General features: G+C 49.4%; 1 protein-coding gene across 2 annotated transcripts in view; it reads left to right on the forward strand.

Annotated features, from left to right (window-relative positions):
- Nucleotides 1-16,272, forward strand: part of TNIK (TRAF2 and NCK interacting kinase) — a 162,485-nt gene that overhangs the window by 123,313 nt on the left and 22,900 nt on the right. Inside the window, exons 13-19 of one of the 2 annotated variants that reach the window (XM_086618726.1) lie at nucleotides 1,217-1,327; nucleotides 1,808-1,894; nucleotides 2,983-3,183; nucleotides 7,947-8,111; nucleotides 10,010-10,249; nucleotides 12,523-12,629; nucleotides 15,351-15,514. In XM_086618726.1, coding sequence (XP_086474852.1) covers nucleotides 1,217-1,327; nucleotides 1,808-1,894; nucleotides 2,983-3,183; nucleotides 7,947-8,111; nucleotides 10,010-10,249; nucleotides 12,523-12,629; nucleotides 15,351-15,514 — 1,075 coding nt within the window. The remainder of the gene's footprint in view (nucleotides 1-1,216; nucleotides 1,328-1,807; nucleotides 1,895-2,982; nucleotides 3,184-7,946; nucleotides 8,112-10,009; nucleotides 10,250-12,522; nucleotides 12,630-15,350; nucleotides 15,515-16,272) is intronic. The other variant, XM_086618727.1, reaches the window with a different exon arrangement.

Here is a 16,272-nt window from a genome sequence, read left to right on the forward strand (position 1 = left end):
CTATATAGATACCGATGTGTAGGTAGATATCGATACCAAATCCATCTGTACATACAGTGCAGGTTTACTGCAGAGCAGTAGTTCAAAGCAGCTGCATCTTTGTCTCCGGGTAGCTCCGCCAGCTCCTTGGGCAGAGCCACCACCGTCAGCTGCCAGCTCCAGCCCTCCGCCTGACTTAGCGAACGCGTGGCATTGCCAAGCCCTCCGGTGCCTGCCTCACCACTGCAGTCCGCTCAGCTGCTGCACGTGAGCAGCAGGGGGGAAAAAAAAAAGGAAAAAAAGCGGGAAAAAAGGAGCAGGCTTGTGCTTCAGCAGGTTCCTTCCCCATTAGTGCTTGCACGCGTGTTGCAGCACCCAGCGCGTGCTGGAGCCCCAGTAGCCAATATTGGCATTTGAGTGCCCTCTGCCGATGTGCTGGGCACGGGGCTGTGGTGCGGAGTGGGATGGGAGAGCGGGATGGTTTGGGTGGCTGCAGGAGTTACGCCGGGGGTCGCCCTGGATGGCTCAGAGCACTTAGAGGTTGTCATCACCCCAAAGTGCCTTGGGTTGCTGTTGGCAAAGATGCGGCAGAGCCGAGGAAGCAGGGATGCGACCCAGGAGGCAGAGGGCAGGGCCGGCCTGAGGACGGCAAGGGAAGCCCCTCGACCCTGCTCATTTTGTGTTTCAGAAAAGAAAAACCCTTGGATTTGGGGTCTGCTGTGTTAGCTTCTGGTCTCAGCAAACATGAGGGACACGTTCCCCTCTGGGCGAGCGGCAGCTCCCGCAGCACCTCATCCTTGTGCGTGGGTTTGGGGCTGAGACATGAGTTCAATGGGCTCATGTGACTGCCTTGGTGATCCCCCCCTGCTGTGTCTGGGCCCTGATTAACCCACCAGCTGGGCACACTGGTACGTGGACACCACGTGCTGCTCGCATAGCTTCAGCCACAAGTGGGAGAAGAAATGAGATTGCCTGCACAGTCCGGTGCTGGCCAGGAGGATGCTGTTGGTTCTGTCATAGCTGGTGCCAGACACCGGAGCGTGTGAGGATGGGGTGGGATCGACAAGCCCCTCTGCCACCCCAAACTGACCTGCCTGCCGGTAGGGCATCTCCGCGGGCGGGTGGGAGCGTAGTGGGTCACTGGGCGAGGTGGGTCCCTGAAAGCCATGAGAAAAAGGACTTTGAGCTCCCCGGGGAGAGGAGCAAAGGTGCTGACCTGTGCCTCCTGCTCCCACAGCAGCAGAGGCGGGAGAAGGAGCTGCGGAAGCAGCAGGAGCGGGAGCAGCGGCGGCACTACGAGGAGCAGATACGGCGGGAGGAGGAGCGGCGGCGCGCGGAGCACGAGCAGGTGAGCCGGCGGGAGCGGGGCGATCGCCTTCGGCGCGGGTTCCTCTTCCTCTAATCAGAGACTTGTCACGTAAACACTCCTGGCTTTTGCCACTTCAGAGCAAATTGCTTAATTGTTAGCGCCGTGTGTGTCTCGCTTCCCACCGCTGTCGTTTATTGCTGCGTGGATCCATTTGCTGGCCCGCGGGTGTGGAGACACTTGATGCAGGTTTTTCCCACCCACTGGTTCCTGGGGTGGGATTCCGGGGCGTTCCCAGTTAATGTTTGTCGTTTCCCAGTGGTTTTCACCCTTTGCCCTCGGAGTGATGATGCCCCAGGCTCTTTAGGGCAGGGATGGAGGGTGCCTGGGCTGATGGATTGATGTCAGCTCTCAGGTGGGATGGATGCGGGTGCCCACCTCCTTCTCCTTCCTCTTGGGAAATACTGCCTCTTTCACCTTCTCTCTCTTTTTTCCTTTGATCCTTGCTGCCCATGCCTCCAGGAGTACATCAGGCGACAGTTAGAGGAGGAGCAGAGACAGTTAGAGATCCTGCAGCAGCAGTTGTTGCAGGAGCAAGCGCTACTTCTGGTAAATGGGAGGCCCCGGCCACGCTTGCCGCTTTCTGCCCATCTCGCGTCCGCATGTGCCCGTGTCCCCCGCGTGCCTCCTGCCATGCCACAGCGTTGCAGGACGCGGTGGCCGCCAGCATGCCGCCGTTCCCCCACGCCGGGTCCCCACGCAGCGCACGCCTGCCTTGTTGCATCCCTTCCGTGGCGTCGGCACGCTCGTGCCGTCGCGGGAGGAGCAGCCCTCGTTGCTGCCGCATGGGTTTGGAGGCTGTTTGCAGCATGTCGGAGCGTGGTCGAGCCGTCGCGTGCCTGCACCCGGCAAACTCCCCCTGCCGTGGGGGTTTCCATATTCCAAGTGAAGGCTTTCGTTTTAATTTCCTCACAGGAACACTGTATATTCCCTCTAGTGCTGTTTGTGTTCTAGATGTCCTCTTTTTTTATTGAATTTGGGTTTGAGTTATCCTTTTGAACGCTGGTAGCTGTTACTCTTGCTGCGTTTTCTTTTAATCCGCAGGGATTATTCTTTTTCGCTCTTGCTATTAATTTTATTTAGGGAAAAGAAAAACCCTCACAAAAGCCCTTGCCTTTTCAAAAGGCCCTTTCAAAATTATTTACTCATTAAATCTCATAGAGCCAAAGGGATTCGGAAAGATCATACAGTTGGCTCTGCTGCGTGGCCCTTGCCACCAACAACAAATTGGTCCTACAGAGGACTTTGCTTCAGTTGGGTTTTGTCTGACCCGGTGGTGTTTGGCACCTCACCGCATTGACACTTTGTTCTTCCCATCCAGAAAAATCTGGGCAAAGTTAATGATGACTCCTAAGCGGACATCTGAGCCCTCGGAGGGGGTCTCACCATGTTTCCCTGGCAAGGCAGCACTGGCACCCCCCGATCTGGATTTGCTGGCTCTGTCCTCCCAACTGTCACTCCTCCAGGATGCTTTACAGCTCCATCCCCAAAGTCTTCAGAATCCATGAGCTTTGCCAGAAAACAGCCTTTCAGATACTCAGGCCCCGTTTTCCACCCCAACAGATAAATCTGCAGTTTGCAGCCCTGCGTTCACCCGCTGGCCGGGCACCCGTGTCACTGTGTTTTCTTCTGGGTAGGAGTATAAGCGCAAGCAGCTGGAGGAGCAGCGGCAAGCGGAGAGGCTGCAGAGGCAGCTGCAGCAGGAGCGGGACTACCTGGTCTCCCTGCAGCAGCAGCAGCAGCAGCAGCGGCAGGACCAGAGGCCGGCGGAGAAGAAACCCCTCTACCATTACAAAGAAGGGATAAATGCCAGCGAGAAACCAGCATGGGCCAAGGAGGTAGGCGAGAGCGAGGAGTGTGGTGATGCTTGTCTGCGTCTGCAGGGCTGGGCACGTGGTTGGCAGATCGTGTTCTGCTGGGTTGGCCTCCAGCAGGTACCCTTAGCTGTGCTGGGAACGCTCCCAGTTCAACGCAGCATGTGTGCGTCTGCATGTACGTTTGTGCGAGGAAAGAGAGAGGAGGAAGGAGGTTTTTCCATGAGAGCCTGCAAGGAGGAGGACAGATTCCTCCTGGAGGGATTCAGCCGTAGCTGGGGACTTGTGGATGTGCCAGGAGCTCCTGATGCTCCTTCCTGGCATGTCCACAAGTCTGCTGGGTGAATGCAGAGGGTGGTGGTGCAGAGTTCCTTGCTGAGCACTAATTCAGTTCCCCTTAATCAAAGAGGGACCAGACAGCTTTTCCTCCCGTGCTAAGGACTGTATCTCTTGGGATTGCTCTTCTTTTGTGATTTTCAGGAAGGGAAGACAATTTTCTTTTTCTCTGCAGCAAAAAGAGAGAATTGTTGTAACAGTTGTGAGATCTCGAATATTAATTATTGCCTGGCTGAATAGTCTCGAGAAGATGAAGACATGCATTGTCTGCAGCGTGGTTTCAGGATCATGTGCAAACACTTTCTCCTTAATCTCTTTGTGGTGGCTCCAGTAAGGCTGGTGCCCACTCTTGCTATTAATTTTTCTAAAGTTCTTTGTGTTTAGTCGGTTTAATTTTGTAACCCTACTGCTGGGCAGAAAGATCTTTTATTAACTCGCCTATTCTTCCTACTAAGCAGGATGGCTGCTCTGCTGCCAAACGTCTGGCACCCTTTAGTCCTGGCAGAGATGCAATGTGCATCCAGCACGTAGCTGTCTCCTGGTCTTTCCTCTTGACAGCCCTCAGCTGCGTCCACAATACCTGCAAGCATCAAATGCTCAAGAAATGCAGACAGCTATCCATTGCTAAGCAAAGGCCAGTAATACAAACAGTCCGGAGACAAATGTGGGTGTCAAAAACTCTTTTCACCTCTTCATACTCCCTTGGGTTTCTCCTTCATTCCCTTGCAATTTAGTCTTCAGAGTCTTTTGATGGCGATGCGCCAGTCGCAGCATCGTTCTCCAGCCCTTCCAGTGGAAGAGGAGGTTTGGTAGGCGAGTCTGCAGATGAGATGTTCCAGATGTGCTGAGCTGCCTCTGACGGGAGAGGCTTCTGACCTGGGTGGTGCCTCTGCGGCCTTCTGCAGATCTGGGTCTCTCTTGTCCATCTGCAGAAGAGCTGAGAGTAGGTAGCAGGCAGGAATGAGGGAGTAAACTCTGTCCTTCATTGTCTGGTTTTAAATAAATCCTGTAGAACGTTGTTAAAGGACCTCTGGCACTGTCTTCAAACCACAGCAAAGATATGTATAAAAAGGAATCTTATTCTTTATCCGGGGTGAAGGAGAAAAGTGCTGGATTTAGCTTTCCACCTCAAACACAAAGGCTCACTTTTTTTTGTTCCATGGAGGAGGAGGCTTTTTTTGATGCCGTCACTGGAAGTGAGGTGTTGGGAACTGCACAACGTGAATAACAGCAGCAGAATGTGGCCTCGTACCCTTTGCTGAAATCATAGGGAAGATGAGGTTTCCTGTTGTTTCCACCAATTAGCTCTCCAAACCATTTATTCATCACCTATGTCACTCTGTCTGGTTTCTAACGAAGTGCTCAAAGCAGTGACTGTGGCATCTTTCTGCTCTTGAGAGCAGTAGTTTGATGTGCTGCCTTGACACAACACTCCTGGGAACTTCCCAAAACTACTTCTCTTGCCTCCCTTCCCTGTTTTATCTGCTGCATAGTCCCACTTTTAGCACCGTTTAGCTACTTTGCCGCATGTATTGACATTCCATCCTTGCTGACTGTACAGATGGTCAGACTAGCACTGGTACTTAATCAACCTGCCATGGTTGTTGCTGTAGTTTAGCCAGTCCCATACCCAAGCCATGCATGCTAATTTAACAGAAATACTGAGACTTTGTTTTCCTTTGGGAACAAGGAAAAGACATGTCTCTGGTGCTCAGCCTACAATTTCTGGAGGCTCTGTGGAGCTTGTTGGGATGTTCCCTGAGCATCTCGCGTGGTATTTCATATCGTTTTTATATTTATGCTCTTTGGTTTCAAGTCTTCTCTCTCAGGAGCTTGACCATCTCCTCGTGCCCTACCCCTCCCTGCTTTTCATACCTCTATGCACTTCTTTTCCCACCTCACTCATCTTCACATGGTGACTCCATGACCCTGCAGACGTGGGGTGAAGCATAAATGTGAAGCTGTGGCCACTCGCATTGCGATTGTGTCCCTGCGTCCCCTTATTAGGAGACTGACCTGTGGGTGAAGACAAAGCTCTGGACTGTACTGCATCTTTCATAGCTTCACCAGAGCGCAGTCAAGGATTTCTCTTCTTTTATGCTAAGCAAAACAATCTGATCAAATAATCCCACCAACAGGCGTGGATGCACATCCCCATCTGCTGTCCCTTTGGCTCATCTGCTTGTGAGTGAAGGGTTATCTGCTGGAAGTTACCTTGGGATGTAGCTTGGGTGCTGCCTCAGACCTGTCCTCTTTACCTGGGTAAATCTCTTCTTGTAATCAAGGACTAGTTGAGCCTTTTCAGATGTCGTTTTGGGACCCTCTGATGATCCAATCAGGGATGTGGCATTAACATGCTTAAGCAGTAGTACTGGAATTAGCATCTCTCTCCATTACTGACTCTTTAGCTATCATAGAATGGTTTGGGTTGGAAGGGACCTTGAAGATCATCTAGTTCTAACCCCCTGCCATAAGCAGGGACACCCTCCACTAGACCAGGTTGCTATGGACCAGTATTTGCTAAACAAAGTGATGCAAGTAGTTAAGTCTCATTTCTCAGTGACAAAGTACTTGCATCTTGGTCAGTTGAAGGATGGGTTTGGGCAGGTATATACCATACATGACTGCATATAAAGGAGGCAATAAAGGATTAATCAGACATTTTCCATGCAGTGGCTGGGCCCTGTGGTGCTTTACCACAGCTCAGAGCTTCCCGGGGGCTTGGCTGTGCGTCACAAGCTGTGCTGTTCTCTGCAGCAGCCAATGCACACGTCACCTCCTTCAGCCCCTGTGGCTTTCACCCTTCTCTCACTTTGAAGTGATGTATTAAAACATTAGCAGCCTTCCCCTGGGACCTGCACAGAAGCTGCTGGGGATGTTTCCCATTTGAGGGGAAGCTTGAGTTCAATTAAAGATGGCTGGAACCGGAGTGATGATGAATTCCTGCAAGGTTTTGCTGCTTTTTCCCTCTCTCTGCTTAATGGTGGAGTCGGTAAGGTCTGTGGAGTACAGCTGGGAAGCCCCGAGAGCATCCACTGCTGTGCTGGTGCAACAAAGTGCTAGCAAGGAGACGCTGGCAGCAGGAAAACCAAGCGCCTTTCTCCTTCCCAGTACACAGACATCCCCATTTCATCACTCTCCTGCCTTCTCCTCCATGCAAGCTTTGAAGTCCTCCCTAATCAGCCACGCATTACGGCTTGGCAGCATGCCGGGGAGCGCCTGCGAACAGCCGGAGGACTCGGCGGCGGCACCATCTCTGCCTGCTGTCATTCGTGCCAAGGCTTGGCTGATAAGGAGATGTCCCGGACCAGACCTGCGACCCGGCACTCGTGCTGCTGCCCCCTTGTTCAGAGGGAGTTCTCCTTCCCACCCTGCTCTCCTTCCTTCCCGCAGGCATTGCTGAACCGAGCTCTGTACGGCCTCTGCTAGCCGGTGGGCAGCGCCTGGGGAAGTTATGATGAGCTCCTGGGACACAGCAGTGGCCTGGGTGGTCCCAGATGAGCTAGAAAGGAAAGAGCCCATAACATGAATCTCTTACCTAAATTTTACTCCAACTCCTGGTCAGTATCTGAAAGAGGAAAAGATTCGTTTTTATTAATATGACGGCTCTTTTGTTTCACGAGTATTTATTTGCTTAAAGAAGAGCTGTGGTTCTTTCCAGGCCAAACCTGTGTCAAAGATTGCCTTTTAACATGGCATTATACGTGGTGGAATCAAGACGTGCTAAGGGTATTTGACACGTTAGTGATACGTAGATGAGAATGTACGTCAGATCTCGAGGTATCAAAAATTCTGCATAGCATATGCTGCATGAATATCAATTTCAGTACAGTGAAACTGCAGGAGCAGGCGGATCGCACGGATGCCTGGCTTAGCTGAAACCACTGTATTTCCATCAAGAGTAACTGAAAGCAGCGGGCTTTGGGTTTATTTCTGTATCAATAATGGAGAGGGTTTTTCCCCCTGCTTCCTTAATGCCAAGGTGCCAGACTCACTAAATCTAAATCAAAGCCAGCCATTTCCTGGCTGCCATGTTTATTCTTTTATTCAGATCAAACAAAAGCGCTCCTTGTGGTGTTTATGGTAGTGAAGGAGAAGGGTCCCCTTGCTGAAAGATACATTTGAGAAGAAGCAAGAGCTTCTCAGGAGTCATCTTCTAGAAAGACCTCTCTGAGGCATGTTGCCTTTTCTTTATTTTTCCATTTCATATTCAGAAATGAATTATGTGCATAAATACAAATAGTTCTTTCCATGTCTTTAAAGTGCATTTATTGCAGTTTTCTGGATAGCTAGGATTCCCTGATCGTACAATATATATGATGGACCTAAAGAGCTTCGTACAATATATATGATGGACCTAAAGAGCTTCCTCTATATCTATGCATACCTTGGTTTTCAGTTGGAAATGGCTTTTTATAGGGCGTTCTCCTGCTCTCCCCGTCTCACCACAGGTGGAGGAGCGCTCCCGGCTCAATCGCCAGAGCTCGCCGGCCATGTCCCATAAGGTGGCCAACAGGATTTCTGACCCCAACCTGCCTCCTCGATCGGAGTCTTTCAGCATTAGCGGTGTGCAGCCGGCCCGGACCCCACCTCTGCTCCGACCCGTGGACCCGCAGGTAATGATGCACCCACTGGCAGGCTCACCTACCAGAGCCAGGATGCTGGGGGTGCTGGTAAGGTAATGAGAAAAAAAGTGGATTAAAGGGAAATAGTGTCTCGCTCCCTGGTTTCTCAGCTTTAAGTGTATTTGTAAGAGCAGCATCTACATTCATGAGTGGATTCCTCTTGTCACCTCCATGTGTTAGAAACATCACGCTGGTTTATACCTTCCTTTGAAGCATCACGTACTGGTTACTTCCAGAAACAAGCTGGAGGACCGAGAGGAACCGCTGGTCTGGTCCAGCATGGCAGTTGCTCTGTTCCTCTTTGGGTCTGGTTTGTGTAAAGCACTAAAACCACAGCACCTGGTACAAAAGACCCAGGACGCTTTGATGCTAAGGATCATCAGAAAGAGGTTTTGCTTTCTTTGCCACTTTAATTCAAGCTTTTTGTTTTGGTTTTCCATTGAGTTGACATCAGTCACAAACACATCTGGAGAGGGCATAGATCACCATGGCCGTCACAGAGGGGGGGCATCATTATTTTTAAAGTTCCTCCCAGCCATGAGATCTGTAAGTACTCTGCCGCCAAAAGTTGTAGGAGTATCGCTGCTGGCTCCTCTGGTCCAGCCCCTGGAAGTGCTCCCACAGATCCACAGACTCCAGCAGAGATTTCAGAGGGAAGTACAAAGCCCTTGCTCCAAGTCCAGCTGGATTTCCTATGGGAAAAATGTGCCAGCCAGGTGCCATCCACGTGTGGTGTGCGCACCTGTAGGTCAGGGGTACAATGCCAGCCTTAAACAAAATACGTGCAGGAAAGCCCTTAGACGTACAGCTCTTTTTTGCCCAGTGTACACGGTCTGTATACATTGGGAAGTGGATAGAACCCCATGTCCTGACTGACCAATATCTCATTGACCAAATATTTTTTCAGTGACCTTTTTGGCGACCTGTATCGTCAACAGCTACAAAGACTTATTGTTTGACAATAAAATACTAATGAAAAAGTTACTTGAAAACCAGAGACCCATGTAAATGTATGTGTGCATACACATATAGACGATACGTGTACATGTGTACATAACATGTAGGTAGAAATGTCAAATAAAAGTTACAATCCCACCGTATCAAAGAAGTGCAGCTTCACAGGTCCTGGGAAGAAGCTCTGATTTCACAAACTCTTAACTTTGTGAATTTCCCAGAGCAGATATCAGTATTCCTTTCACTCGTAACCCTTAGATCTATAGGGCTGATCCATGGGATAGGGGCTACCTAGACCTATAGAAACTCATGCCTCAAGATATATATATTTTTTTTAAGCCATCTATGCCTCAGAATTCTCGACAATTTTTTTTAATTAATTATTATTTATTATCGTTTCCTCCTTTTTTTCATTTTTAACAAGGAAAACCCATGCCAAACCTCATTAGCACAAACTCAAGAGGTGCAGGCGTAGGAGCTGGAAACGCAGCCTGGGGCAGGCAGGCGGGAGCTGGAGCTGGCAGGAGGGAGCAGCCTGCCCCTGCCCCTGCCCCTGCCCCTGGGGTGGTACCCGCGGAGCGGTGCGGGGCTGGCGGAACGAGCCGTTATCGCCGTGCCGAGCGCACGCAGGAGCGGTCAGGGCTGAAGCGTGGCTTTGGCTTGGGCATTGCCTGACTTTCCAAGGCTGAGCTGTGCTAGCACGGTTTTTCATGGATCTTGATGGATCTTGCGTTGAAGCGATACAAGGCAGAAGTTCCTGCAACCAAGGCAGTGCTGATCTCGAACCAAGGGGGCTTTTTAGTGCATCTGAAGTGCTAATCAATTTTTTTTTTAATCAAATTTTTAAGTAGTTTTTTTTTACTATTCTTTTTTTTTTTTTTTTTTTTTTTGTCGTCCATTTTGTACTGATAGTTCTGTTTTGACTTGGTGCTTAGATTCCACATCTGGTCACTGTGAAATCCCAAGGAAGCTCCTTGTCTGGGTCTCAGTCACTGCATGAACAGCCTGCAAAGGGACTGGCTGGGTTTCAGGAGGCTCTAACGGTGACCTCTCACCGCACTGAGATGCCAAGGCAGAACTCGGACCCCACCTCAGAAAACCCTCCTCTGCCCCCTCGCATTGAAAAGTTTGACCGAAGTTCTTGGTTACGGCAGGAGGAAGACATTCCACCAAAGGTAACACTATCGCTCCTCACTTTCAGCACGTCAGAGAGGCAATCCCAGAGCTAAATCCCCGTGGGACGGTGCTGCGCTCAGCACCTCCAGCAAAGCACAGCGGGAAGGACCGAGCCCATCCCCATGGCTCTGCGGCGGGTACCCACCTGCCTGGGGGCTGCGTTTCCCGAGGCAGGTTTTGCACGAGATGCTGGGAGCTGCTCTCGGGTGCACATGCAGTGCTGCAAAATAATGTTGCCCTGCAGCAAAGAAAGTTCTCGAGCCTGGACAGAGGCCAAAATAAATTAATATCTCCTTTTCCTAGGATAAAAAACAACCTTCTGTTTAAATAGAATTACAGGAACATAAAATTTGTCATACTCAATAAGACAGATCCTTTTTAGTCCGGTGCCGTGCCTCCAATTCCGATCAATATTTGATGGAAGACTTGTAAGGGCCCCAGCAGCTTTATACCTTCATTGACATTTTGGCAGCGTCTGGCAGTACCTCTTTAATTAAGACTCTTCTGGCCCAGTATTTCGATCGCGTTGTTTATACACCTTCGTTTTGGAAGAATTACAACTTGGCCATTAAAGTTCCCCTTACAGTGAATCAGTGCTCAGCCTGGTAGGATTTTTACAGAGGAAAAAAAAATGATTACAAATTGATTATTGACAGTGAGGCAGTATTTGTCCCCGATGGAGAAGCAGTTTTTCTACGTATTAACAAAGTAAGTGACTCGCCTTTTTGAGAGCAAAATACCAGCTACGAAGTCAGCCTCCCTGTGCGGGGGATCTATGGTGGTATATATCACATATGTTAATAATAGTCCTGTTTCTGCTAGCACCAAGTGATAAGAGATATTGGTGCTTACTGAAGAGGAAAAGCCAACCGACAGCTCCTGGAGTTGTCCGTGTGCTTTGCTCCTCAGCAGTGCAGAAGGACGGCTGCCTGGTTTTAACCCAAATTTGAGAAACCCTTTGGAATTTAAGGTTGACTTTTGCCTTAAATCCTTCAAAGAAGGGCATCTCTTAACTGCAGTAACGCGTTACACAGTGAGACCACAGTGCCTGCTCCTTGGGAAAACGGCTTTTTTCCCAGCTCTACGGAGTATTTTCCCCCTCGACTGTGGGAACACGAACTGTGGAAGAGGTCCCCACCAGATGACGTTTAAGGCCGTTGTGTCGACATTTTACTGCCCGAAGTGGGTTTGGTGTGTTTGTAAGTGGGAATGAAAGGACAGCCGGCTGTCTCTGTGGTCTGGGATCTTGTTTCTGCCAGTGCTTACAGCTGGATGCTTCAGAGGAAGGTAAAAAATCTCCCCAAGTCCCGACTGCAGAGTACCCTACCCGGAGGGGAGATCGCTTTTTAATAAGACAAGCTGTAGGTAGCGATGCCACAGAATACAAAGCTCACTCGCTCTCTAAATCTTTTTATCTTGCCTAACAAAACTGCGTGTTTATTCTGAAAAAAAAACCCACAAAAAAAACCAAGAAAAAAAACCCAAAAAAGCACCTGATCTTTTTTTTTATTATTATTTGCTAATCCCACCAAGCCCTTGGCCTCTTTATTACCTGGTGCAAGATTTTGCACGGTGAGTATGGTCATACCTCTCCGCCTGAGCCCGCGCTCCCACGGGACGAGGCAGGGCGCTGGGCTTGGCCTTGAGTTTCTGCTGGCGGCGTTGGTGGTGAGTCGACCTGCTGGCAGCAGGGCTTTGGGAGAGACATCTGAAGCTCAACGAAGGTCCTAGGGTTTGATTGTGAGTGTTAGGTGGTTCAATTTGGATCTTTCTACCATCAATCCTCTTGTTTGTCCATCAGTCAACACCTTCTCTCTACTGGTGCACGTTGTATCTGAACTGGAGATGCCAAAATCTCCACCGTGACTGCTGAAATGCACTTCAGCCTGAATTTTATCTTAAAAACTACTTTTCTGGGGTTTGTTAGATTTAAATTAGAGATACATATATGTGTCTGCGTGCATACATTCATTTTTGAAAAAGTCAGTGTTCAGTTTGTTCGTAGCTGGGCTGCTGTGTGTGCTGTTCCAGGCTCCTCTGCCTGGAGCATCCCTGACCGCACTGTGGCGGCTCCTTTGTGTCTCACACTCGGGCAATTCCTTCTAAAAGCCGAGAGCTTTACCTCTTATAATCGCTCTAAGTATTGCGGATCTCTCCGTGGGAAAGCGGTCGTAAATCAAGTCTTAAGGCAGCGCTGGAAGGGGATCTCGGAGAGAGCTCCTGCCGCGGTGGGGCAGGCGGGATGACGGCGGATGTCTCTGCTCTTTTCCAGGTGCCTCAACGAACCACTTCCATATCCCCTGCTCTGGCGAGGAAGAACTCCCCGGGCAACGGCAGTGCCCTGGGGCCCCGGCTGGGCTCCCAGCCCATTCGGGCAAGGTACGGACACCAAGGGGGACGGGCAGGAGTGATCCCGGCATGCTGCTGCCTGCGCTCCTCCTGGCATCGCCCGCCTGGGGAGCCCCATCTCGGGCTGGGGGTTTAGCCCTGCTTGTGCTGACGGGCAACAGCACGGGATTTCTAATGCTGCTTCTGTAGCTGGGATGAACTTTTGCCTCCATTAGTATTTTGTACTGACGCCAAAGGCTGTGAGTGCTCAGATCCCTGGAGGTTTTGCTCCCTGGGCATTGCAGGATCGGGACATGGATGCTGCATCTGCTGCTCTGGGGGCAAACGGAAATTTGGGCGCTCCCTTTAGCAGAATTAGGTTCTGGTTCTCCCAGTGTCACCTCTTGCATATGAGGGGGATCCATATAAGCCATTGGGGAGATCTGAGCGATACATACCATACATTTCCTGCGCATTGGAGCAGCTTTTTGCAGATAATGACCAAGGAGTGTGCTGGGGGACAGACAGTGATACAGCTTGATGAAATCTTCCGTAGATGTAGATCAAGGATTAAATTCCTTTTGGTTTCCTAGGATTAGGGCCTTTAGCTTAGCCGGTTCCAGCTCTCCGGCACAGCGGTGCGCAGGGCACGCTTGTAGCACACCAAGGAAGGATGCTGTACTGTGTCTGACACCTTCCGTGTCAGAGCTGTCCCTGGGCATGTTTAAAACAAGTGGGGAAGTTGATGGGCTCTGCTCAGAGCCAGATGGAAAAAACGTGGCTTAGTCATGCAAGAGTTTGTCTCTGGTTTGCAGACCACCATGGGCAGATCTCTAAGACCTCAGACGGGCAAATCTCAGGGTAAATACATGTTCCACATGGCCTTACATGATGGAGCTCTTCGGTTTCTTCGTCCTGCCTTGTCCTTATCCGAACACTGGGGTGTCCGTAGCTGTGTGCTGTCACTGGTTTCAGCCCACGCTTTTCTTTCCAGCTCAGTGCCCCAGCCGTGCATCAGCACGCTCACAAACAGCCGGCAGCAGCGTAGAGTAGCTGGCAGGGGTAGTGGAAGGAGAAGGAATCTTTTTTTTTTTTCTTTTTTTTAATTAATTAGCCAAAAAACATTCATATCATGCTTGGTTCCTCTTTATTGCTCAAGGCTGAAGCATTTTGAATTCTTGAAAATGTTGTTGTTCTAATTAGCTGTTGCTTGAAGGACAGTTTAAAACGCAGAGGGGTCTTGGGCTGCGTGGCCCTAGGAAAGGATGGTATTGAAAGTAAAAAGGATGATGGGAATCTATTGGATTCCAGTTGAAGGTTGCCCAGTGTTTCCTTCAGCCTCCCAGTCCCAGTTCTAGTCGGTACAGGTAGATACATTAGTATTATTTTATACAAATACATTTCATGAATTAACTTAGCTAAGGACACGTACAGCGTGAGCTGGAGGTTTTCCGTTTGGTGAAAACTGGAACTGATTAGGATGCTGCCGTGTCCGTTAGACTAACTATTCAGTAAAAGAGATTCACATTTCATTTCTCTGACAGTAATGTAGCATTTATTCAATTTTCTTTTTTTAACCACCTCTCCTGTTGGTTCTTGGTTCCTCCCATGCATAACTGTAAATATTATTAAAATACCCTTTGTTTTATTTGTTACCCTATTGTAACAAATGAGAGGATATTTCCTTGCACATGGAAAGTTAGTCTTGCTCTCATCATCTTAATACCCACCTGTGTCAATGCAAGATAACCCCAGGCAGGGATTTTATATAATATTTATGCTAAGCCGGGTCCAAACGATTCTGCCGACGACCTTGTTACGGCAGCGGGCCTTTGCACCGTTTGCACCATCGTGGTCGTTCTCCGAGGGACGTGGCGTGCACGCTCCACACACCTCGTTCTTCACGTGCACACCCCGTGATTGCAATTGCATTGTGTCACCGCATCGTTTCTACGTACGCCGCGTCCCAATTGGACTCTGTGGAGTCTGTGGAGAAAGCTTCTGTACGTTTTTAACGGGACTTTGAATAATAAGATCACTTAATGAGAATATTGTATAAAACCAAATCGCGTAACTCTGCGTCGAACATGTCTTCTGATGTCATTTTAGTGCCAAATAAGAATTAATTTCCTAAAGGCATCTGATACTCTGAGAGAGATTAGCCACTCTTTGTGCGTCAAGGACGCTTTTTGTTCTAGATTTTTGTGTGTTCACAAGAGTGAGAGAAATCAAGGAAGAAGAGTGGATATCTGATGCAAGTTTGAAGTGAAGCCATGAGAATTGGGAAGTGTGATTAAGTGGCAAAAGTAATCTGCAGCCTTGTTGCAAACTTGAGATCGTTTCTTTGCTGAAATATTTCTTTCTCTGTCTCATAGTGATTTGCAAATTCCTGCTTTTATGGTGAATATTGTTGGTTAATTAGATACATCCATCATTGCACATCTTCAGACTGAAAGGGAATTTTGAGCAAAGAAGCTTTTAATTTTTGCCAAATTTTGCAAATTAAGAGTAGAAAGCTTCTCTAGCCAATTTTTCATCATGGTTGCAGTCCACCTCCGTGAAGATGTTGAGCGCCTAATTCGGCTCCCATGGATTTCTGTGGGGCTTGCAGGCTCAATAGCTTCAGAAGAGAAGACCTCCGCCCTGTCTTCTCCAGCAGAAAAGATGTCTCCTCGCCTTCCAGCTGTCCCTGCCAGGGTGGGAAGGATCTGAAGGCCTGCAGGCGTGCGTGTTGACAGCTAACCATGCCCCTCTTGTTTTGTGTTCCTGCAGCAACCCAGACCTGAGGAGGACGGAGCCCATCGTGGAGAGCCCGCTGCAGAGGACCAGCAGCGGCAGCTCCTCCAGCTCCAGCACTCCCAGCTCCCAGCCCAGCTCCCAGGGCGGGTCCCAGCCCGGCTCCCAGGCTGGCTCCAGTGAGCGCAACAGAGTCAGAGGTGAGGGTCTTGCAAACGTCCCTTAGCACTGGGTGTGCTTTCCGAGGCATGTTTGATGAGCAGGAAGGGCAAGAAGTCTGTGATCTCATGTGTGGTTTTAAAAAATTTAGAAAATCAAAGGATTCATCAGTTCTGGTGTAGTTCTGTGACCAGCTGGCCTCCTTGCAAACAGAGATGCTGACGCTCCCTTTTCCTGGATGATGATGTAGGATGCCCACAGCAGCACATGCTGCTCCTGTACAAAAGGAGATGAGGGTTATGCTTTAGGGTAACCAAAAAAAAATACCAGTGTGCTTCATCGACCCAAGCTCAATTCTTCTGTGATGGTTTCTTTGAAAGTGTGTTTCAGTTTTGATGGGTATATAATACTTTTTTTGGAGCTTCATCTTTTTGCAAAGCCTGAGATGGGGGCAGAGGAGCGAATTAGCCCATAAGAAGCTTTCTCTAAAATGCTTTCACCAGGCAGCTGTGCTGACACTGGGTTTATTGTTTCCTCTCATCCTAGAGCCACTCTTCAAGATATTCCATTCCCCCGTTTAATCGCAGTAGGAGTTGCTAAAGCACATACAACCTATACATCTGCGTTTCTGGCACAGCCCCGCAGTGTAAATCCCCCAGGGCTGAAGCACATTAAAACAAACGCTGCCTCCATGCTTTGAATTTTTTATGACTTTGCGATAAGATGACGTGTCTCTTGTTGAAATCATCACTCCTCTAGGTAGTCAATAAAAGGAGTTTATCACCAGTTGTCCTTTTTG

This window comes from Tauraco erythrolophus, chromosome 11 (assembly GCF_009769465.1).
Source record: "Tauraco erythrolophus isolate bTauEry1 chromosome 11, bTauEry1.pri, whole genome shotgun sequence".
NCBI lineage: Eukaryota > Metazoa > Chordata > Aves > Musophagiformes > Musophagidae > Tauraco > Tauraco erythrolophus.